The 25,274-nt window shown below is 37.7% G+C and overlaps 2 protein-coding genes across 4 annotated transcripts in view; both read right to left on the reverse strand.

Moving 5' to 3' along the window:
* faim2a (Fas apoptotic inhibitory molecule 2a) overlaps positions 1-15,019 on the reverse strand; it is a 34,547-nt gene extending 19,528 nt beyond the window's left edge. Inside the window, exon 1 of the mRNA XM_056267594.1 lies at positions 15,008-15,019. The gene's annotated coding sequence lies outside the window, so the exon portion shown is untranslated. The remainder of the gene's footprint in view (positions 1-15,007) is intronic.
* smarcd3a (SWI/SNF related, matrix associated, actin dependent regulator of chromatin, subfamily d, member 3a) lies at positions 445-22,366 on the reverse strand. 3 transcript variants are annotated; one of them, XM_056267590.1, is made up of 14 exons: positions 22,145-22,366; positions 19,640-19,827; positions 16,770-16,859; positions 14,224-14,362; positions 11,026-11,148; positions 10,812-10,934; positions 10,195-10,290; positions 4,543-4,644; positions 3,004-3,165; positions 2,806-2,903; positions 2,220-2,355; positions 1,903-2,025; positions 1,554-1,655; positions 445-963 (listed from the first exon to the last, which is right to left on the reverse strand). In XM_056267590.1, the coding sequence occupies exons 1-14, from the start codon at positions 22,220-22,222 to the stop codon at positions 910-912; spliced, it is 1,614 nt and encodes a 537-aa protein (XP_056123565.1). In that variant the 5' UTR covers positions 22,223-22,366; the 3' UTR covers positions 445-909. The 3 variants fall into 3 exon arrangements, with proteins under 3 accessions (XP_056123565.1, XP_056123566.1, XP_056123567.1); XM_056267591.1 differs by having other exon boundaries at positions 14,320-14,362; positions 22,145-22,364; XM_056267592.1 differs by lacking the exon at positions 16,770-16,859 and having other exon boundaries at positions 14,320-14,362; positions 22,145-22,363.
* Between the last annotated feature and the right edge of the window lie 2,908 nt (positions 22,367-25,274).

The following is a 25,274-nucleotide window of genomic DNA, read 5'->3' on the forward strand; positions in this document are numbered from 1 at the left end:
GAATCATGCTAAAAAAAGAACCCCCTAAAAAACTAAAACATTCGCATGCAACATGCATTATTGTTTTTTTCAACACAACATATTTATAACACATTTTTGTTTTACTGGCATTTAAAGCCTCTGAAAATTAAGACATTTTCAACCATAATTTATAAAGATTGCTTATATGAGAAATCATGTTTAGATTCTTTGACGATTCACAAAAATCTGTATTGTTAAGACAAGTGTTCACAAATCAGAATGATCTAGAAGATTATCGTAGCATGAATCTTTAGTGTTAATTTCCATTTACCGGTATAGAACGTTTCAAATGTATGACAATAAATGTCACTTATTGCAAATAAAGTTAGCTGGCTTATTTGAATCCAGTGGATTTCTTCATGATCTCTTTTTGCAGAGAGTAAATTTAAAGACAGAAAAAAACAGAAGAAAGCTTGATCATATTCAAACGGGTAGAAAAAAAACATGACAGGTTCGATATCTATACTTACATATTAACATTTAGCATATCATTAATGGTTAAATAAATTTCCCAGGTATCAAAGTTTCATTCATTGTATTTTTACCTTTCCAAGAGACACAGTAGCATATCTGCACTTCATGTGCATCACAAAACTGATAAACAATTATAATTGTTTATCAATCGCTGTATTTGTGTGTAGTCAGTGTGAAAGTGTCATTCCCAAGCTACATTCTTAAATTCATTGTACTGTGAGATTATATACATTCAACTGTACAATAAACATACATCAAATAAGAGTACAATTACACTTTTCATTGATTAAAATCAGTCCAAACCTCAATACTGAGAAGGGGGTCTAATATTTTCATGTCCATTAAAAAAAACTGCCAGTGTGGAGACCGCCAGAATAAAAGTGGCCAAGCCACAAGAGAAACAGATTAGTTGAGTTAAGTGGTTCGCAGTGCTAAAGCTTGTTCAAGCTCCTGTCTTCGTTGTTGAATCTATATAACAGAAAAAAACAACAACATACATTTGTAAAAGAATCAAAAGTGATAATTTCACTTGCTCTTTTCAGACATACACTTCCTTTGAAAAGTGAAATATCATTTAAATTTAAAATAACTTTTTTAATTTAACATTTTAAATTGTAGTTTATTCCTGTGACGGCAAAGCTGAATTTTCAGCATCATTACTCCAGTTTTCTATGGAAGCTTGCTTCTGCCACAGAATAAAAAACTTAAAATATAATTGCAACTTTATCTCACAAAAGTTTGACTTTTTTTTCTCAGAATTGCAAGTTTATATCTCGAAATTCTGAGATAAAAACTCACAATTACCTATTTATTCAGTGGCGGAAACAACCATCGTCTTTAGTGTCACGTTATCCTTCAGAAATCATTCTAATATGCTGATTTGCTGTTCAAGAAAAAATTATAACTATTATCAATGTTGAAAACAGTTGTCTGGCTAAATATTTTTGCAGAAACCATTATAATTGTTTTAGGATTATTTGATAAATAGAAAGTATAAAAAGAAATCTTACTGAACCCAAACTTTTGTATCTAACATGATTCAGTCATGTTCCCCTCACCTTGCAATAGAAGTAGCGACTGACAGCTTCCTGAGACCAGGGCTGGTTATAAAACTCTGCTCTCCTCTCTTCCTCTGGATTACCAGCTGTATCGGTCATCAGCTGCAACCAAAAAAAAAAAAAAAAAAAAAATCCAGTCCAGTTCAAAACGACAAAAAAGACCATTTCTTTAAAAGCCGTTACATTCTTTCCACCACTAGGTGTAGACATTGTTTAAAAAAATGTTCAATGTTTAACTTATACAAACCAAATTTAGACATGCATAAAGGCTATATTAATGTTTTGATATTTGATATAATAGTACAGTATATGACCATGATTTAGAGTAGTACACATGGTTAACATTCACCTTAAGATCCCGGTTCTGGGAGCAGATCCAGTCCTGGATGTAGCCTTTGGGGTCTCTGGAGAAGCTGAGCATGAAATCCCTCTGGATCTTAAGTTGGTTGATGGACTCAATAGTTTCGTGAATCTAAAGGAGAGAAGGTGATTATGTGAATTTAAACTATGAATGCACATATGTTATGCAGAAACCCATGATGCCATAGGATTTATATGGAGTTAAATAAAACAACATAATGAGTATATTGAAATGATGAATTATGAATGATGAATTATTATTTATCTCGATCTCGTTATTTAGCTTCTTTCGTTATTCCTTCTGACCTTGTTGTCTAGGGATGCAATCTCTTGTTGATTGGCTGTGGACAGCAAGAATCCGTTCATCTGACTCTTAAGAGGATCATCAACTTCAACATCAATGTCATAGCAGGCTGTCTTCTTCTGGTCATTTGGATCCACACTGATAAAATTAAAATCAAAAAGACATTTAAAGGAACAGTTCACCTGAATATAAAAATTCTGTCATTAGTTACTCACTCGTATGCCATTTTAAAGCTATTTGCTGTTGTTTTTTCAAGTGTAACAATAATACATGACAACTTGTAATGTTTTTTGTCCTTTTTGGAGCCTCACACAATGAACTTTTTCAAAACCTCACAAAAAAAACAATTTTAAGAATCTTTAAAAAAAATGTTTTTTTTCTTTTACAGTATTCCATAAAAAAAATAACAGCATACAGTTTGGAACAATATGAGGGTGTGTGTGGGGGGGGGGGGGGGGGATTTATTATCCCTTTAAATTCTAAAGGAAATCAGCCCTCTAAAAAGTACATTTGTGTCACAGACCTTAAAACTGCTATTGTTTGAGGAAACAATAAATGGAAATACATTGTACATTTTTGACTAATTACCTAATAATATGATTGATGACAATAGGATCAGGCGGCAGCAGCAGGTTGGTTAGTCGCTGAGGGATCTCACAGAACTTTAGACGAGGACAGTCGAAGATCTGGAAGAAAAAAAAAAAAAATCAGGTATGCTTATCAGGCAAAATGTTAACACCTAAATGAGTATTTTAGGTATTTTATATGACAAAAGTATGTCAGTGCCTGCTGGAAATATTTATCACAGTTGATGTACTCCTTTTCATGAGGATCCTGCAGCTTGTTGGTTTTGACGTACTGCCATAATGCCTGGATGATGCAGGAGCGGGTTTGAGTGTGGATGCCAAGGAGACGTGCGAGGCGAGGATCCAACTTAAACTGAGGAGGCTGAAATGCACAATGGATAAACGAAATGAAATAAACGCATTCAGAAATATCTGAACAGAGCGATACAGTTATAAAACATGAACATGTTTACTACATTATCCCTTCTACAATTTCAATTCAGTATCCTTGAGTAGCTGACAAAACATGTCCATTCACTATTCAACAGCAAGATTTTAGGTTAAAATTTACGCTACTGTTAAAAAATTTGGGATCAGTAAGACTTTAAGAAATGTATATTCTATTCAGCAAGGATGCATTAAAATGGATGCTGTTCTTTTGACCTTTCTATTCATCAAAGAATCACAGTTTTTAACATTGATAATAACAAGAAATGTTTTTTAACATTGATAATGACAACGATGTTGCTTGAGCACAAAATCAGAATGATTTCTTAACGATCATGTGACACTAAAGACGATGCTGAAAATAGAGATTTGCCATCACAAGAATAAATAACATTTTTAAATAAATTAAATGAAAAATGTTTCAATTGAATTAAATTATTTTAAATTGCAATAATGTTTCACAACACAATGTTTTTTTACTTATTTCAAAAACAAACTTTTGAAAGGTAGTGTATACAACATATAACGTGTACATCTTAGCTGCTGTAAACAATTTATTTTATAATGACTTCACACGTTCATTTAAATTCTTCTGTGGTGCGACAAAATAATTTAAAACAATACAAATATTCCATTTAAAAATGATCATCTCACAAAAACTTAATGTATAATTGTAAAAGATTCAAGAAAAATTTAAACTAGTTTTAGATAATGATTATAGCGCGTGGTTCAGCTAGAAACAGGAAATGTCATGCTAACGACCCAATTGCAAATCTGTTTCAGTCTCTTTTTCACGATTTTAAACTCCATTGTTTAAAAACATAGCTTTAGTCTTCTAACAGATTGAGCTTCTTCCCATCAGGATGTAGTTAGCAAAGTGAAAATTGCTGTAATTAAATGAGCCATTTACTCACTAGCCACAGTATAGCTACTTTAGTGAATAGAGAAGGGCAATCAAACTTTGAGGGATTAATGACTCAACTATAGGTGTTAACAGTGCTTTTTAAGATGGAAAAGACCAACTAAAGCTATCATTATGCAGATTCATTTCTAACTGGTGTCTTTCTCAATACATTTATTTGGTGCTACACATTTTTGCAAAATAATTGCTACAATAACTTTTATGTTTAAAAAAAATCAATCTTTATTTTAAGGTTTAAATTAGACTTTGAATCCCAGATTTTCAGCATGGCCTCAGACTTTTAGACCCCAGTGTAGATTTTTCACATAGTTATTATTTAAAGACTTTAAAAGACACATAAAACCAACTACGGCATACGAATAGTCTAGTAATAATCCAGCATGCACGCACCTGGTAATCCAGCATAAGCAAGAGGGTACAGCGCACATTCACATCGCCGGGCCTCTTCACCTGGAAGCCATCGGTCTCCTGGGTTGTAGCGGTGCGGTGCCACTGTTAGGATTAAACACATACTAAATCTAAACAAAAGGTCTATAATATATAACTGCGGCACAAGATCTGCACTGCAATTTTAAGCTCGATTTTTATATCAGTGGTGTTCGTCTGTGTTGAGGGTGTTTTGCAAGGCCATGCAGTTGCTAAGATGTTCTTAGTGGTTGTTAGTGTGTTGCTATGGTGTTCAGAGTGATTTTTTAGCAGGTTGCTATGCAATTGCTAGTTGGTTTCTAGAGTATTCTGGGTGGTTTTAGGTAGTCTCTATGATAGTCTTGTTACTAGATATGACTGGGTCCTTTCTTTAATGTTTTCTTCAGTCAGTGGGATTTTTGCCCATTTTATTGCCCACAAGACGATAATTGTAAATCTGACTTTTCTTAAAGCTGCAGTCCGTATCTTTTCCTCTTTGTCGCCATCTCTCTGTTCGAAATCTGTAACTGCAGTGATTCGCGGAATTATCATCTTTACGTGGGTTGTAAATCGGCATGAAACAGCGCGGATGAACACAGTGCTTTGAGGCGAGTGCTGCTGTCAGTCACCGCGCTGTGTGGATACTGTCATACAGAATCACAGATTCACTTTTTGAAAGTTTGACCAACATAAGAATTTTCATAAGAAAATGTCTTCTGAACAAGTAAGTCAAATCCATTTTTGTTCTGACCAACTAAGGGGGAAAAAGCATTCGACATGATAAGCTTCGTTAGATTTAACCAACGCGATTTACAGCAACCGTGCAAATTATAGCCTACTTTGTTCTCAAATTGTTCATGTCGGCTAGCCGAAACTCCTTCTTTATGTGTACGGGTGTGACGTCATGACGCAAAGACATGCTCGAATTTCCCGCGGAAACCCACCAGTACCACTGGAATTAAAATCATTATTACAAGCTAACAGTTTTAAATCTAGCTATGGCAAGCAGATAGTTTTGACCACTGCCAGAATAAGTTTTTTTAAATATATAATTATTTTGGATTTAAATCCATTGGATTTGGATTATTTTGGATTATTTTTAACTTAAAAAAGTTACGGACTGGAGCTTTAATAAGCAGAGCTACACACCCAAAATTAAAGGGATAGTTCACCCAAAAATGAAAATTATCCGATAAATTACTTGCCCTGAAGCCATAGGTGTATATGACTTTCTTCTTTCAGCCGAACACAATCAGAGTTAATATTAAATAATATCCTGGCTCTTCCCAGATTTGTAATGACATTTGAAGCTCAAAAAAGCGCATCCATCCATCATAAAAGTAATCCATACGACTGCAGTGGGTTAATAAATGGTTTTTGTAAGAAAAATATCTACACTATTCAATGTTATTACAAAGCTGGGAAGAGCCCGGATATTATAATAGAACTCTGTGTTCGGCTGAAAGTAGAAAGTCATATTTTATAATGTACATATCATTTTTGGGTGAACTATTCCTTTAATATTTATGGTTATGCGTTTGTTCAAATCTGCAACCTTGATTACGAGTGAGTGTTTCACCAGTAATAACTTGCCAGTACATTATTATTGAGTCACATAAGCCATTGAAAACCTTTACAACCCCCCCTCCCTCCTTATGCACTGTTTATGCACGCAGAATACATTTAAGCTTGTGAGTGAATAAAATGATTAGGCACTTTATGAGATCTCACTTGCATTTTCTGCTATTTGAAAGACAACATAATGGCAAGGACTCACAGCTCAACTCAATTAGCTTTGCTTGACATTGGAGGTGTTTTCAATGCCGTCATTCTACACAGGTAAATCACTCTTTTTATCGCCCGACTCAATCTGGTGTGTTGTGATGAAAACCCAGTCACCAAGGACAATTTAAAGAGCTTCCGAATGAATAAACTCAAATGCGTTGCTTACAGCCAGTTCCAATAGGCCGGAGGCACGAGGGTCACTCCTCGAGAGCCACAGACCACTTCTGTGAATATGCCTTCCCTAAACCTGAATGTCCCTATCAAAGTGCATATAAATATTAATTGCGTGAGGCAGCTGGGACAGTTCCCTTGTGTAATGTAAATGCCTGAGTGTGTCTGAATAGCACCTATGCACAATGGTTCCTCCACTAAAATAGAGCAAAACACACTTGCTGAATACAAAGCCTCTCAGAGTTCAGGGTGCTGTAAAAGGTTTTTTAAGTGTTTGTCTTCAGAAATGCATTTCCTTTCTCCCCTTAATGCTGCCCAAAACTCTGTGCTGGCTGCAGTGTCATCACTCCACAGTGTCATGGGCAACTTCCTCATGTAACCTGTTGCTATGGAAACCACTAAGACATGTCTTACATAAACTTTTCATTATGACATTGACTTTTCTATTGCATTCCAATTCAATACGTCACACAGTAGAGGACAAGAGATGCTCGTGGACACATTGAAATGTGACGATTTCACCCTGTGTTACTGTCCTCAACCTTGTTTGAAGTGTAAAGAAGACTCTTGGTATTCTCCCATATTACAGTTGTGGTCAGTGGGGGATTAAGACTCTTTGGTGGGTTCTGACGTCAAACCAACTTTCATTTTCAACCAAAGAAACGCAAAACACGCGAAACCGTTTTCAGAAGTTTAGCTTCACACTCGAGCTTAAAGCTCAACTTCTAGTGGAATTGACCCTTCGCAGGGAGTTTAATTGACAGGCGATCTGACCAACAGTACAAGGCCATTTTTGTCCAACAAAGCAGTCAGGAGAGTTAGTAGATTAACGTTGGAGGATTTGAACTTGAAAAACGGAGTGTACTGACGTCTTTTTCCGCAGTTTCTGTCAGCACGTTATCAGTGTCCTCTCTGCTCTGTGATGTATTTTACACTGTGTGAGAACATGGTGTGTGGTGTGAGAGCGGCGTGGCTTGTCGGACATAGCAACAGTAACTAAAGGGGGCGGGTCTTTGCGAATTGAAAACACTCGCTCTGCTCTGTGCCAGTGGACATGCTAGTGTAATATGGGCGTTGAAATGAAACGCGCATGCTCACGCAGTAGGCCTAGTGTGAATCTGACAGTAGATCGTGCGTCCACAAAAAAAAAAAAAAAATAATAATAGAATTGCATAGATTAGTTGAGTCTTGGGGTCAGAAAATCACCCGATTTGCAGCATCTTAGTCTCACAAGATTAGTTTTACGATACATGTATGTAAATGAATTGTTACCTCCGATGTTATCTGTAATGCTTATGGTCTTTTTAGAGAGGATAAGTCATATATTGAAATCGTTAATGTGGGTGTGTCTACTGCATACTTCCGACAAAGGTAACCTATGGAAGGTCAAAGGTAACCTAACACAAAAATGTATTTCTTTATACGTAATTATGGAGAAAATATTAACCATGAACATACACTCACCGGCCACTTTATTAGGTACACCTGTCCAACTGCTCGTTAACACTTAATTTCTAAGCAGCCAATCACATGGCGGCAACTCAGTGCATTTAGGCATGTAGACATGGTCAAGACAATCTCCTGCAGTTCAAACCGAGCATCAGTATGGGGAAGAAAGTTGATTTGAGTGACTTTGAACGTGGCATGATTGTTGGTGCCAGAAGGGCTGGTCTGAGTATTTCAGAAACTGCTAATCTACTGGGATTTTCACGCACAACCATCTCTAGGGTTTACAGAGAATGGTCCGAAAAAGAAAAAACATCCAGTGAGCGGCAGTTCTGTGGGCGGAAATGCCTTGTTGATGCCAGAGGTCAGAGGAGAATGGCCAGACTGGTTCGAGCTGATAGAAGGGCAACAGTGACTGAAATAACCACTCGTTACAACCGAGGTATGCAGCAAAGCATTTGTGAAGCCACAACACGCACAACCTTGAGGCGGATGGGCTACAACAGCAGAAGACTCCACCGGGGACCACTCATCTCCACTACAAATAGGAAAAAGAGGCTACAATTTGCAAGAGCTCACCAAAATTGAACAGTTGAAGACTGGAAAAATGTTGCCTGGTCTGATGAGTCTCGATTTCTGTTGAGACATTCAGATGTTAGAGTCAGAATTTGGCGTAAACAGAATGAGAACATGGAACCATCATGCCTTGTTACCACTGTGCAGGCTGGTGGTGGTGGTGTAATGGTGTGGGGGATGTTTTCCTGGCACACTTTAGGCCCCTTAGTGCCAATTGGGCATCGTTTAAATGCCACGGCCTACCTGAGCATTGTTTCTGACCATGTCCATCCCTTTATGGCCACCATGTACCCATCCTCTGATGGCTACTTCCACCATGTCACAAAGCTCTAATCATTTCAAATTGGTTTCTTGAACATGACAATGAGTTCACTGTACTAAAATGGCCTCCACAGTCACCAGATCTCAACCCAATAGAGCATCTTTGGGATGTGGTGGAACGGGAGATTCGCATCATGGATGTGCAGCCGACAAATCTGCGGCAACTGTGTGATGCCATCATGTCAATATGGACCAAACTCCCTGAGGAATGCTTCCAGCACCTTGTTGAATCTATGCCACGAAGAATTGAGGCAGTTCTGAAGGCAAAAGGGGGTCCAACCCGTTACTAGCATGGGGTACCTAATAAAGTGGCCGGTGAGTGTATATCGGTGTTTAGTTGCAGAAACTGATTCGAAAAGCCTAAACAATAAATATTAATACAAGCCACTGTTACTATATTGCACTATATTGTATTCAAATTCAAAGTTTACCATGCATCATCTTGGAAATAAAGCAGTCTGCGTTATTTGTCTGAATAAGTTATGATGATGCGTGTATTCTATTTCCTGATTGAGCAACATATTTCAGACTCTTAGAGACAGCGCAAATTCTATGGCGTTTTACTAGAATTACAGTTTCCATATGAAGAAAGTGTTATGTATATGTTGTTGAATTAATTATTAATTTAACCATTGTTTAAATCATTAACTTCTACGAAATGCATGGTGTTAACGAAATCATTGTTGAAACAGCCTACTATATGAATAAAAACAATACTACAACACAACATAAATACATACACAACAGTACAAGGCTATTTTAGATTACAAGGCATTAATCTTTATTCCGATTTTAGAGTGTACACTTTGACATTTGTAATACATATGCTGAAGTGTCTTGTCCGCCCGCAGAGCTGATGTTCACTACTGTAATGATTATGAACGCAACTTTTTAATAAGCAGGGGAAATTCCCGACTTTAAACAAATAACCATTTACATGTTTAGGACGTTTGTGTTGTAAGACTGTACAGGGAGACTTCAGATATAAAACCGATGTGTCATTAGGCAATGTTTTCTCAGTGAAATCATTTAATATCCTATTAATTCAATAGAACGCGTGAGCTTAAAAGGGAATACCAATACGGCGGCATGGTGGCTTACATTTTTATGATGTCATGAGCAATACAGTTCTCTATATAGATCAGTGTTTACCCTGAAAGATCAAAAGGATAAACAATGCAGATTTATTTTTACAGCCATCTTTGATCATATTTACCAGGGGTGCCAATAATTCTGACCACAACTGTAAATGCTTTCAACTTTTGTTAAGACTGAATACCAAATATGGTTCAGCAATGGTTTATCGTCGTATCGTATGTCAAGTGAGTTAATGCTCACCTCCACTAAGTGGTTGTCAGGGCCGTATAGATCCTTGTCCAGCTCAATAACAAGGCTCTTAAAGAAAGACGAAAACTTCCTCTTTTGTTTTCCCGGCTAAAGTGCACAGGGAATAAAAGATAAAAAATTAAAGGGACTTAAAAGGGACTAGCAAATTGAATGAAGCCTAAACAAAGATTAGCATCAGCAGAATAATAGCCTATCTCCAAAAAAAACCCATTCAATTAACATAATTCAATTGTTCCATGCAATTAAATTAAGTCTTTTCAAGAAAATGTTTTTATTTGAATAGATTTGTACTAGTCTACAAGCTTAAATACATTTTATTATGTATGCTAGATGCAATAAAAAGACTCAATTGGATTCGGTTATGGTCAATGAAAATTATTCATGCATGGATTAAATAGCAACTGATTGCACGCAATGAAATTAAGTTGTGACAAAATGGTAAGGAATTGTTACATTTGCTCATTTTAATTAAACTGAACAAGCAGCAAAAAATATATTTTTCTGACTAACATTTAAAATAATGATAACAATGATCATTCAAGACAAATTAATTCAACCCTGCATTATAGAACAGATGGTAAGATTATGAATGCAAACTCAGTGCTTACATCATCCAACAACTTGCCCTCTACACGCAGCTCCCAGGATGCAATGCTGCCCTCCGAGTCTTCTGCGTCAGGTTTGGCAGGGTTGTAAGTGTTTGAAATGTACAATCGCAGCTTCCGCTTTTGCTAGAACAGAAGAGCACATTTTTCATGTCGTCGTTAACTATGAGTTAGTAAAATCTCACTATAAATGTGTAATTTAACTGAAATCACATACCTTCATTGGTCTTTTGAGGGCTTCCTGTATATCCACCCTCTTCCTCATAATGGTTTGGTCAAGTTTGCGCTCAAAGGCCAGGAGGTCCATGTATGCCTGGGACTCTGGCACCAGTTCACGGATCTAATGAAAAGGCATTCAATGCATCACTCATTTTAAACGTTTTCTAAGCAGTTTGATGTTATTCAACACATAAAGTGCATGGTATACTACAATATTTCCCCTGAACCATTAACTCTCTGGTTTGTTATAAATATCAGTTATGACTGAAGATGTGGCACTAAAGCTTCGGGCAGTGGTTTTCGGCTGGTTTTGTTTCAGGTCTGTTAAGTGGAAACTCAAAACAGTATCAAATTGTTTTTTTATTGTGCACCAATATAACAAAAAAAAACATGGGTATATTATTTATATATAATAATATTAAAACGTGTTTTGGAGAAAAACATATTTCATAATGTGATTTCCCCCCCACTTTCAATTCTTTTACTTCAATGAAAGGTTAGATTTTTGGCAATTTTTTGAATGAAAGATCAAAGGGTAAACGATACAGATTTATTTTTTACAGCCAGTTTTGATCATATTTACCAGGGCAGGGGTGCCATTAATTCTGAGCACGACTGTATTAATGTATTTTTATGCATTTAAAAATGATTATAAACAATATTTACTAATTTATAATAAAATGATAACATTACATTATAACATTATTGTATTAACCCTCTACTCCACGGTGTTGCCATATGGCAACATATCCTTTCTTTGGACATTTCTTGAAATTTGAAAATAAATATGAGCTCTGATTAATCTTAAATTCATGGTAGAACCTGGTGGTAACCAATGATATGCTTTGATGACATCACGACACTACACACACCCTTGCAACGTCATTCTTTTCACACACTTTTGATGACTCCAGCTGCTGAAAAAGTGCTCGTGTATATGTGAAGATTTTCCTAAATTTTTTCATATTTCTTCTGAATAAAAAATACATCAAGCATCTGGGGTAAGTTCTAATCTTTTTTCAATCATTGTCACATTGTTTTGATACTTATATTACCTTTTTATTTAATAAAATAGGTATGTTGCCATATGGCAACATTGTGCGGTAATGGAACAATATTTTGCCCATGCTAATGCAGAGTAGCTTTGTATGAATGACAATGTATGGATGCACTGATATAGTTGGATGGTTGTATTCTCCTCATATATTTATATATATTTGTATATATTTATAAAGTAAAGTAAAAGTAAAGTATAAAAGTAAAATATATATCCGTCTTGACCGCTTTGATCACTGGCCAGAGATGGGTGCACCAAAAGGAAGGTGCAAGAATCCTGGCTGCAAGGGCATCGTCAGAGGGGTTTGCTCTAAGTGCAAGGTGCAGCTCTGCCTTAAAGGTGGGGTATGTGATTTGCAAAACGGCCGGCAGATTTTGAAAATACACAACTCAAAAGGTCCTACCTTCTTTCCTCCAACGCTGGCCCTGACTCCACCCACTCGAAGAGGGGCATGGGGGAGGGGGGTATGGTACGACTGTTTGATTGACGCACTTACTGTCCAATGATTCTAGGTGATCTTGGAAATGATTGGCTGGAGTTTTTCGAGTCCTGCCCGTTCCACAGATGATTACATTTTTTAATTTTCATGTCAGTGCTTCTAACTCAGTGGCTGTAAGTGGGTTAAGAATAGGATTTCAAGTGATTTAGAAAAAAAAATAAAAAAAGAAAATCACATACCCCACCTTTAACGGAGAGAACAACTGTTTTAAAGTAGAACTCCGGTCAATTTTAACATTGAGCTCATTTTTTTGTACATTTGGAGTGCTGTCAGTACAGACAAAAACGACAAAAATCGGTGTTGCCTACACCGTGTTATCCTCTTTTTAAAATTCACACCCTGTTGACTTCAATGGGGCAAGTTCTAAACCTGCTTTTAGCCTCTTAACAACCTTAATATGTCATTACAAGTGCACAGCCATGTGAGTGGTGTTATTAAGAGTGACCACGGTCAATCTGACTGCAGTAGATGTGCAAGATATTATTAAAAATGATGTTAATTCAGCCAGCTCTCATACCTGTATTTACTTCCTGTTTTCGTTCGAAGTCCACAGTAGTCAATTGTCGAGTTCGCGCGCGCGATCATTAGTTATATTAGTTACTAATGATCGCGCACAACGCACCCAAAAGTACCCCCCCCCCCCCCCCCCCAAAAAAAAAGAACTGTTGAGTCTATTTTATATATTTAAAAAAACTGTACATTTTTTTTCCATGATTGCATAATAATGCGTGCAGTAGAGGGTTAATAGAATTATTGTATAAATATGGTATATGCAAAATTATTAACAAAGTTGGCAATTGAAAATTTTGGTTTGACTTTCAATGGTTTCATGCTCTTAGCAGACAAAAACCCACTGCCTAAAACACATTTTATCCTCAATTGAACTCAATTTTAGTGTAATTTTTTTCTTACCTTAGAATGAGGAAATGATTTAAGGTAAAACTCCATAAGTATTATGAAAAGAGTAATTATTCATATCCTGATTCTGACAATACACGTCTATATTTATTCAAATTCTAGGCCTATATTAAAGCCTAGAAAGAATCTAGGCTTATCAGTTATAAGAATCAGTTATTCTTTGTGAACTGAGCGAACATCAAACGATTAAGATTTCACCATGCGTTTGCACCACTTTACTAAGTCAATGACAGTTTAACATTCTGATTCTCATTTGAAACAAATCATGTATGTCCTTGCGTGATACACAGCAAAATTGTAACTTGACTCTCTCCTGATTTTCACAGCGTTGCATCATTCTCTCCATCCCATGTGACCACCAGTCTTTTACAAACCCCATCACAATGAATTAAGACCTTTTGTTTTGCCTGTAAAAAGCCCTACAAAAAGACATTAGGAGGATTGCCCATTTCAAGAACTACCACCACCTCCAATTCATGTTATTGTGGCGTATTACTGTGTCTCATCCCGATGGAGACATTTTACCTAAATAGTCGTGTTTCTGCACACAGCCTTCTCCATGCAACCACAGACCGTCACATTCCTTAGGGAATCAAACCCTTTTCTACTGACAGAAAACACCAAATACACAAGAGAAGTCTTTGTGACAAATTGGACTCATCTTACCCACCCCTTTCACTTTTTTTACCCCCGGGAAAAAATTAAGAACCCAGCACAATTACCTGTACCGTGCGATCACTCTTGACTTGGCACTGAAAATTAAGAGATGAATAAACAAACACAGACAAACAGATAAAAGCAGCAGTGATGGAGCTCACCCTCTGAGGGAGAATCTTGTCTGCCATTTTTCTTCTCTTGGCACTACGGATGGGGGAAAACAGAGAGAAAGAAAGAAAGAAAGAAAGAAGAGAGAGAGAGAGAGAGAGAGAGAGAGAGAGAGAGAGAGAGAGAGAGAGAGAGAGAGAGAGAGAGAGCATGTTACTATGGTGACTGATAGCAGAGTCCACAGGCCATCTGCTGAATAACTGGGACCTATCCAGACGTTTTTCCAGCTGTGTGTGTGTTTGTGTGTAAGTGTGTGTGATCAGAAAGAGAGCGAAAGAGAGAGAGTATAAGTACTATATAAGTACGTTATATATACTAATTATCATAAATAACTAAAGATCATAATTGTGGGAGAGGTTTCTTGCTGCTTTAACATCTGGCTGTCTCAGTTATTGTAAAAGGGACATATTTCACACAGGACACGTTCTTGCATTCAAAAATGTAACAGAAAGTCTCGAAATATCTTCATTCATGTCACAAGATGCTGAAAGAACAGCGAGACATGACGGAAAAGTCAAATGCACCCCTCTTGGCTTTGTTAACACCATAAAAATGTTTGTCATTTTTACAGAAAGGGACTATAAAATACTAGAGGAAAACCTATGAACTTTTTAACTGCAAGTTACCTTACCATATACAGTTAAAAAGTGTAAATGGTTTAATGTCGCATTATATGTCATTTTACTGTAAACCTGTCAAGATTATGATTTTTTTCATGTTACCATATAATTTACTGGGAAAAACAGTAAGAGGACATTCCCAGAAGTCCCTAAGTGACATCCCATCTGATTATATTTTATTAAAATGTTTATTAGTAACGTACATTACAGTGATTTGTGTCACAATTGATGTAACTTAGTTAATATTTCTTGCATTATTTTATTGTCATATGTGTTACCCTGATAGTGTTTTGTCTTTGTGTGTATGAACCTGTGCACTGTATTTTCAAATAACTCTGATGCATCATGTGGCTCTCTGTTTTACTACTTGTAATTATGGTGGGTATTACTTGAGGTAAAAAGCAGATTTTGGTATCACTTAGGGTGTGTTCACACTTGTAGTTCGATTCACTTGGTTCGTGACCAAAAAAAACAAGCATGTAGTCCTGGTCCGCTTAGCGTTCACATTGGCATTTTTAATAGCGAACCTAAAGGTACAGGGAACCTGATTGGTCAGCTTTTATGACGTATTGCCTATTTTGAGATTGAACTTGCCTTACATCCAAAGCAATGCTGTGTGCTGGGATAAATGCGCTCGTTGTATGTGCGTAGCCTACATTTGATGGTATTTTGACCAGCTGAGAACTTGTGAAGAGCTTATAAAATGTGTAAAGGAGTCAAAACAGCAGCGGGAATCCCTCCATCACACACACAAACGAAGATCTGCTGCAAAGATACACAGCTCTAAAGCCTGTACCAAACTGTGACGGGAAACATCGCGAAAATGACGAGAAAAAACAGGTATGCTATGCTAGAGCATTCTTAACTCTGGTGTGATTGCTCTGTTAGTGTGGTCCATTTGAATAACACATGAAATCTATGTCATCTTGTAGTACTGGAAACATTGTCACAGTGGATTTCGGGCAAATACAGCTGCCATTTTTTTTTTACTGTAAATTTAATGAGATACTTTTTTACAGTGTAGAAAAACAGTTAAAAAACAGTGCAGATCAACAGAAGAACATGTCCTGTGTGAGCAGTCCATAACATTCGGGAATTTGCACAAAATCTGGAGTCGCATTCAATTGCCGTTTACAGAAAGATGTTCCCAAACAAGATGCATATAATTCGTTAAAGTTTTTCCACTGAGAGACATGCCACACTCTCCTACGGACACCGAGAGCTCCTCAGGTCCAGAGCCGAGGAGCACGACTCCTTTGGAGCAGGAAATGCCTGTCCACATTCACATCCACATTCCTCTGGAGAATAAACTTTCTCATGGTCCGACTCGTCCACCCCAAGCCACACTGCTCCTCCGGGAGAGGCTGAGAAGCGGAGACCGAGATGCAGTGGGGGGTATGAGAGTGAATGCCTCATCACATTTTCTTGATCTACAATTAATGATTAATGCATTTAGGTGGAAAAAAATGTGTGTTACTGAACGTAGGGCAACAATAAGGGAGAGAAAATTCTGAATTAACACAAACAGCATGACTTGCAGTCGTGCAGTCCGCATTCACAGCTAAAGAACCGCAAGCGCATCGCATGTTCTACTTCACATGCACTGGAACAGGACATTCATCCTCAGGTCATGTTGACTATTGTGTCCATTTAGTGAAAGTTTTTTTTATATTGCTTTTTACTTTAATCTGTTACCTTAAGTGCACACATGCATCGGGGGGAAATATGTCAAGTTTGATGCTTCAAACGGGAACAAACCAATCAGGCAGCAACATGTCCATCACAAACTGTCAAACTAACATGCAGCAGAATAAACAGCCTACTTGGATCCAATTGCAGGATCTGACTGGGCTTCTCTCATGTCCATCTGTCTCGCGGATATCTCATTTGTTGCTGGAAATCCAAGTGGTTTCCTATAGGTTGATTTGGGGTACCTCTAGTTAGTTACTTAAACAGTAGAGATGCATTATAGATGGAATAATATTGGCCGATATTAAGAGTTTTTTTTCCGGTAACAGTCACTATTGTACACGTGTATATATATATATATATATATATATATATATATATATTATACACAATATCTGACTATATTCAAAGGTTTCAGTTGAGATTTTTTTTAATTAATGCAAATTAAAGCTGCCGTCGGCAACATTTTTTTTATCATATTCAGTGAAATCGACACTATAATCTGACAGAACAACATAAATAAAGTGGTTTTAGAAAAAAACCCGAGCTTCTAACTCCACCTGGAGCGTGTTATTTGTTTTGCAAAAATCCTCAGCTCCCGGTTCATCATGTCCAATCAGCGCAGGGGGGTGTGAGATCTGACTGTCAATCACAGATCGGCCACACGCCACCCCTCGCGCACGTTACAATCACATGCACACGCCTGAAGTTCGCGCAGTAACGAAGAGTGATGGCGGAAAATCAAGTACGCTCATTTAGAGTATAAATGACGTTAGCAATTGCAATCTATCGGTAGATTAGCCAGGACAGCATACCTCCAAATACTCCATGGTGTTGATGGATGCTGATGAGACGGGCGCGTTCCAGGGCTCTCAAGTTTTGAAGACAGGTAAGAGTGACACCCAGCCGACGGGGGGTTGGATACATTTTTGTCATTGGTTGTTGCGTTAAATCTTACCCAGATACAATAGTGCTATTTTCTGATTGGCTATTGTGTAGCTCGACGAACAACACCAGAGGAAACACGCTTGATTCATGCCGGTTCCATAGTGAGAGCGGCGCGGCCAGAGTTTTGGGCGCTGCGGCATATTAAATATATTTCAAATAGTTTTTCAGCGTGAGAAATACAATGTGTGGCGGGAGAGCGTGACAAAAGACCGAAATGAGTGACTGTCACGCTCAATGCGTGACACTTGAGAGTCCTGGCGTTCACTGAAAATCTGGTGCACACGCACTGACGAGCATGAACTGGGTGGGAGGGTATCCGTTGATAGTGGGGGAGGGGCATGAGAGTTGTAAACATTCAAAATTTTCCTAAATCCACTCAATCTGCCAGACTTGCCGACTGGAGCTTTAATGCAATAATATATTAAATTGATCCAAAGTGACAGTAAAGACACTTTTAATGCTACAAAAAAATCTATTTTAAATAAATGCTGTTTATTAAACTTTCTGTTGATAGAATAATATAATCCTGAAAAAAAATCATCAAACATAATCACAAAAATATTAAGCAACACAACAGGTTTTCAATATAAGAAATGTTTCTTGAGCTTTAACTCAGCATTTTAGAATGATTTTTTAACAGTATTTTTGCTCAAATGAATGCAGCCTTGATGAACTTAATAAGACTTATTTTATTTTTACTGAAAATGTAATCTTTAAAGCCACTAATAATTTAATAAGGAGAACATTTTTATCTTTATTTAAATATTTTGTGAATTAATACCCATTACAATCCATTTTTCATACCGTATGCTATAATGTTTTGATGCCTCACATATAGCATTGTAATTTTTTATTAATTTTATTTATTTATTTAGACAAAATAGTATAGATATATTTATATACTTAAGGGCCATTTATCGGTTAACAACCATAACATTAAAATAATTAGAAGCTTCTCTGTATCCATCAGGATATATGTGCATCCCTATTAAATAGTATTGCAAGCTGATGCAACTAGCTCAGAATGCATTAGGATTAATGTTTTGTATTTTCATAATCAAAGTCTAACATTTGTTAAACCATTCGAATTTTAAACATGATCTGCTGAATTTAGTAAGCTCCCCATTAGTGATCACAACAGACACCCTTACAAGCATAAACAGTTGAAATAAAAACACAAGGACAATTACAGTACAGCAACAAGACAGATGAAAAGATGAGAAAACTAACAGCAAATTCCAAACGTCACTTTTATGCCCTTGGGAAGGGAATGCTATTAGCAGGGTTGTTTTAAATGAAAATGAGCAATGTAATCCCTTCACGAAGGTCCCTACCGCACGGCTGTTAGTGAAGTTTAGAGGCGACCGTGACTTTGAGGACACTATTTTGCCATTTGTGATCACATGATCCTGATGTGCATGTAAAACGTTTTGAAGCAAATGCCACAAAGAGAGCAGTGTGAATCAAACAAGACAAAGATTCAACATATGATGCTAGGTCTTGTTGGCTACAACATTAATATCTATAAACGAATTTTGAAGTGTCAGTGCCATTTAGTACAGCCTGTACTTGGACATATGAGACAGTAATGCACTCCAGACTTCAGACTTCATTTCAAGTGCTCTGCACTTCTGAGTAGATAGGGAACTATGATCCTCACTTTTAAAATGCATTCACTGTAAGTGTGCCTAAGTGATTACTTATGATAACTGTGGCACTATTAATATTATTCACCAAAAAATATTTTGGCATTTAATAGCGATCAAAATGTTAGTGTCTAAAGTTAGAGCACCTGAACTAGCCAAACATAATATATTCCAGTCACTAGAGATCGCTATACTTGGTAAGGGCTCCCTGGCGAATTGTAGGAGCAAAGAAAAAGACTATAAAACCTTAATAAAATTTCATACAGGCATAAGAAGTTCATAAAAACCAATACGCCCAGTTTACCCTCAAGAAAGGCTCTGGGAATACATGTCTATTATTTCTCATCTGTTGTGTGCACAGATCTAAAATCAACAGAAAAAGTGAGAGGTCAGAGAACAGTGTCACTCACTTTCTGGGACGGTTCTGGACAGGGGGAGGTTGCACGGGCTGGGTCGGGGCAGGACGTTTTCGGTTGGGGTCGAGGGCTGGGTTAGGCATCCCTGGTCGAATGGGCGGTGTTCCTCCATATGGAGGTCCAGGAGGCCCCATGGGAGCTCCTTGATGGGGCATCCGTGCCCCTGAGGTCATCCCTGGACGCTGTGGGGGTGAAAAAAAAAAAAAAAAAAAGTAGAGTAAAGGTCAGGTACCAAAACATTTCTTTGTTGAACTCACTTGACGTGTTATAGGAAGTTTACCCCAAATATCTTTGACACACAATACATATGAAGATACACGTGCATTTATTCACAATTAAAGCAAGTTCAGATAATACACAAAGACCCTTTTACGCTTAGGCACTACAGGGTGCTGTAATGAACTCCTCCTCCAGTACCCGAAGCTGAATTAGGCCAGGGCCTCTCGCACCTGTGCCTGTCATTTCTGAAACGACAGCTGCTCGCTCTCTACCGAAACACAGAGGTGCTGGGAAAGTCAGTCAAACGCAGTCTTAAGGGCAACTGTGCAAAGTGTGATGTCAAATATCTTCTCATTTCATTTAGACCACATACATTGTCCTTTCTGCCATTAGACAATAAATGGAGGGGATTTCTTTTTTCTATTTTTCCAATATAAACCTAGACTGATTTGTATTGGGAAAAGTGCTATATAAATAAATCTGAAGGGAATTGAATAGAAATCACAATAATGTAAATTTTACAATAAGAATCAATGCGTTAACAGTAGTTAATGCAATAGCTAAAATTAAATATGCATATAATTAATAGTTTTACAGTATATTATTCTAGGTTATTGTTCATTTATGCATGCACATATCGGCAACGTTTTTGTTTCACAAATCTGAATAAATTATTAATTAATAATTAACTAATTTAATTTAATTAAATGTAAATTTATCATCATCATCAAATCATCATCATAACATATATACTTAGACTATATTAACATAGAAACAACAGTATATTTAAAAAAAATGAACAAATTAATAAATGCTGTAAAATGTTGTTCATTGTTAGTTCATAACACCTAATGAATCAATTAATGTTAAAAAAGATTTTTAACCTCATTGTGAAGTGTTACCCGACTGAAAAGAGCAATTTTATCGTTTTTGTCCTGTTATTATTTATCAGTTCAGTTTGTGTGCTGCATTTGAGGTCTGTTGTTCATAACTCATAATGGCAGAGTTGCAAAGTGCCTGTGACTCTGGACGTGCACCAAAGTTGTGGAAACATCCAGAATGTGAGCCAACGTCCCCAGCTCCAGTCCTCCCTATAGTGCGGGTAAAGTACATCCCTGATGGAGATGATCCCGTATGGTGTGGTGACCCTCATGACCCGATCATTGCTTTCAAAGTAGGCCAAGCTCCAGGGGTGTCCAGGCCTGGTCCAATCTCAGAACATCTGAGTGAAGAGGCAGTGGGATGTGAACATGTGGACGCAGCGGGAACCAGTGCAGGTCTCTGCCAATCCCTAGCTCTCAAGGTCGCAATGGAGGTGTTCAGGGCACAGGAGGAGACTATTCACAGAGGATAAGTTACAGAAGAACACTTTCTGGACTTAATAACCATGTTAATCTTTACTAAAAGGGAAAAAAATATCAATGGGTTTGTAGTGGTGCAACCTGTTAAGTAATGAAAAGGTATTTAACTCAAAAACTGATAAACTACAAAATGAATAAAAAAAATACATAAATACATAAAATAAAAAAATCAGTCAGCTAGCATTCATAGGCCAAGTGATCTTTATTTATAAACCATGCAAAAAGCCTGCATTCAACCCCAATCCATCCATTGTGCTTTCAAATTCATAAATAGCCTTTTCTGGAATAAAATTAATAATACCGGAACACACTACTACTAATAGAGGGTTATTATGTCTTGAAGGTTGTTTTAGCAACAAGCCTCTAGAAATAATACCTTGTATTTGGTCTGAAATCAAATAGCACTTGAATGCAGCTTCAAAATAGTTGCATCACCACCAAAAGTCCTCAAAAGTCTCCATAACCTTTCATTCTGCCACATTTGTAACTAGTAAACAACCTGAAACACATACATCAAGTTTGCTTCCACTACATGTTCAGGACTAAATAAAATAACACAGCAGGATTTTTGTGTGTGATCTAGCCTCAGGGTGTTCATGATACACACCCTCCTGCACACACACCAAAAGAGCATCCTTTATTTCATTCTGGTACTTGTCCCTCAAAATACAAGTAACTCTCATACTTCCAGCACTGGCGCTTCTCTTTCCTTGTGTATCCTCCTCCACTTGTTAAACACAATAACCTTACACCCTTTCTCCTACACTCTGTCCTCCTCAGCTGTTCCCGTTTTTTTTTTTTTTTTTATCTGGATAAAAATGAGCGGTAACAACGGCTGCATCTTAGTTCTCCCGTGAGCAGAGCCACAGAGCTATTGACACGCTTCCACATGCACAAACACGCTCGCTCACTCACTCACCACTCCATGGACGAGAAACTCAAACAGTTTACTCTTGGTGGCTTTACGAGCTCCTCCGGCAGAATCCTCCATGTCCATTTACAAAATCCCCAGTCCCTCTTTTGTTTCCTCTATTCTTGGGTACCTCTGCCACTGTGCGCTTCCCTCACTTTTCCTCTCCTCCAAAAGAGAGTGCTCCCTCCCTCCTTCTCCTCACTCTGACGTTCCCTTTCTCCACTCTCTCTCTTTTTAAAGCATGTCAGCGTGTGGCCAGAGTCTCTCTCTCTCTCTCTCTCTCTCTGTTTTAGTGTAGCTTCCCTCACAGACTCTGGGTTGGGAAGGATGGGGGTCTGTGAAGGGGGCTGTCGCTGGACCACCAATGTGTTGGGGAATGCCGCTGAAAATAGCACAATACAAGCAGGACTACCTAAACACAGCCACTGTGCTGTTCCAATGGACAGTTATGTGGCGGTAAATTAGTACCTGTGTGATCTCAAAGCTGGCTATTAAGTCCGAGAATTACATCAGTCTGAATGACTAACCTTAGGGAATTTCTGAAAGAGTGTTTTTACTAGCAGAGTTTTGAAGAATTGTCTGTGAACTGCCGTAATGGGACTACTTAGATTTTGTCTATAAGTAAGCGATTAAAGGGATAGTTCACCCAAAAAAATGTATTCTGTCATCTTTTACATGTCGTTCCAAATCTGTATGGTGTTCTATCTTCTGTGGAACACAAAATATATTTAGAAAAACATGAGGTCCAAACAACATTGGTCCGCAATTAATTTTTCATTGTATGGACTAGGGGTGGGCGATATCTCGATATTTAAAATATATCGAGATATTTTTTAAACACGATATGGATTTTGACATATCGTATATATCGATATATTGTTTATATTTAATCCTGATTTCGCCACTTTGCTTGTTTGCCTTCTCTGTGCTGTGCTCGCCCCCGCCTCCTTGCTTTTGTTCCCCCTCACCTCGCGTGTTGTCTCATTCAACAATTGTCTCATCCGCAACCAGCCCGGAGGCTACAGACAGTGCCGCTGCTAGCCATTTTGGTGCCCTAAGCATAATTCCTTTATGATGCCCCCCCGCCCCCCCCTAAAAAAAAAAAAAACATTTTAATTTAGGATTTTCATTTAGGGGGGCTAAGCCCCCAATGAGGGTATGATTTATAAAAAAAATGCAAAAATTAAAAAGTAACACTTTAGTTTAGGGTCTAATGCTTACTATTAACTAGTTTCATTACCATGCAATGGCATGGTTTTATAATCACTGGGGTTCCGAATTTGAGGCAGGTTAGTTAGGGGTGTTCGGGGGAAATTTTGGATTTTTCTGAACTACAGATGTGCATTTTAAGATGTTGTGAAGGCAAAAAAAAAAATAAAAAAAATATATCGATAACAACAGCTTTAAAACCATGTCAGTGGGCAGCTGATTATTTTTCTCTCCTCATCAGCATCACACTCTTTTTCTCTTTGTTTTTATCTTGCCCTGTCTCTTCCCCTCCTAAAGTTGGCTTTTTTAATTTTCTAAAGGTTACAATTTGTATTTTATTCTCAATATGTACACATTCATTATTAATCCTGTGGCTAACATGATGAAAAGGCTTTGTTCATGTTTCTTGTCCCCTCACAATGACAATAGCCTAAACTATTACACTAGGCTACATGTTACATAGGCCTATTTTCAGTTCAAAATAGCGAAATTAGACAAAACTATATTAGTTTGCCTAATTATTTTTTGTCATTCGTTTAACATTTATGACCTAAAAAAAACTGTCAAATAAAGTTAAGTTTAGCTACTTACATCTTATCTCGCACTTGACCGTACACTGAAGCGTCGAGTTGCACTGTTAAAATTCGCGCTCAGCGTCTGTGAACATAAAGCCCGCCTACTTTGATTTGATTGGTCATCTCAAATATTCTGACATTGACGAGCAGTGACAGACCAATGAGGCTCAGATGAACAAACACATGACACACACACACACACACACCCTGTCCTGTGTTTCTGACGTGCTCTCTGTCTCTGCTCGGCGCCGCTGCGGAATGAAGAGGAAGAACGCGCTGAATCTGATTATAACAAGAAGTTTGATGATTGGTTTTTCATTAGGCTATTTTTGGTGCCCCCTCAGCACTTGGTGCCCTACGCACAGCGCGTGATGCGCGTGGTGGGAGCGGCGGCGCTGGCTACAGAACTCCGAGTGTGTCTGCGCGCGAGCGACAGAGCACGAGAGAAACCGAGTGTGAGCATTAATTGCATTAGTAAATTGGTAGCCTACATACTACAATATATAATTACTATATAAGAGGCATGGAAGTTCGATTAATGGACTCCAGTAATCAGAAGGCTACTACAAACGTCTTGTTTTAAACTATTGCAGGGCTCGAATTTCGGCGCGGGTATTGCGCATAATTCTAATCATTCCCGCAGGTCTCCCATTTATAATGCGGGAAATTCCCGCAATCGTAATCCACACAGATTATAAAATCAAATCATTCTTTTAACAACTATCTGCCAGACGCAATTTCACAAACAGCGTGAGTGTTCAGCGGTGCCGCTTCTTTCTCGTCTCTCATAATGTGTTGTGCAAGGCAAGCATCAAGAGCTGCGGCGATAAAACACACTCGCGTTTAGGAGTCGGGACATGATGGATATTCACTCGCACAATCGGGCCAGCAGTGCATCGTGACTGAAGTTTACCATTTGCACGTCTTTTTAAGTCTTACCAGTTTAAACATTCAAGCGATTTTAAACTAATCAGTGCTCGCGCGCTCTCTGAGAGATTATTTTCTATGCGCACATTCATAGAAAATCCGCCTTAAGAACAGCTGGCCAGTAACAGAAGTTATTTTTCGCGGATTATATTGCTTTAACACGCAAAATTGTCAATTTCGGTCGTCGTGAGTATACTCTAAACATAGTCGGTTTTGTCTTTAATAAGCATAAAACGCATGCCAGTATAATGAACACAGGATCCGTGCACTACCTCTTAAAGTACCGGCAGCCATATGTGTGTCATTCATTTTGTTGTCAATACAACAAAAGATAGCTTTAAGTTAAAGGAATCAGGATTAATAACCTATGTATTTAATTTATTCAGGACTAAAATTCTACTCAGTGTTATTTTCCATTTGATTAC

This window comes from Rhinichthys klamathensis, unplaced genomic scaffold (genome assembly GCF_029890125.1).
Source record: "Rhinichthys klamathensis goyatoka isolate OS25496 unplaced genomic scaffold, OSU_Roscu_1.1 h1tg000261l_1, whole genome shotgun sequence".
NCBI classification, from domain to species: Eukaryota; Metazoa; Chordata; class Actinopteri; order Cypriniformes; family Leuciscidae; genus Rhinichthys; species Rhinichthys klamathensis.

Coding starts and splice junctions, on each gene's coding strand:
- smarcd3a (XM_056267590.1), bottom strand. CDS start 22,222: ATGGACATGGAGGATTCTGCCGGAGGAGCTCGTAAAGCCACCAAGAGT. Junction 16,860..19,639: donor GTCCAGAACCGTCCCAGAAA/GTGAGTGACACT, acceptor ATCAACCTATAG/GAAACCACTTGGATTTCCAG. Junction 14,363..16,769: donor GATCCTGCAATTGGATCCAA/GTAGGCTGTTTA, acceptor CCCCATCCGTAG/TGCCAAGAGAAGAAAAATGG.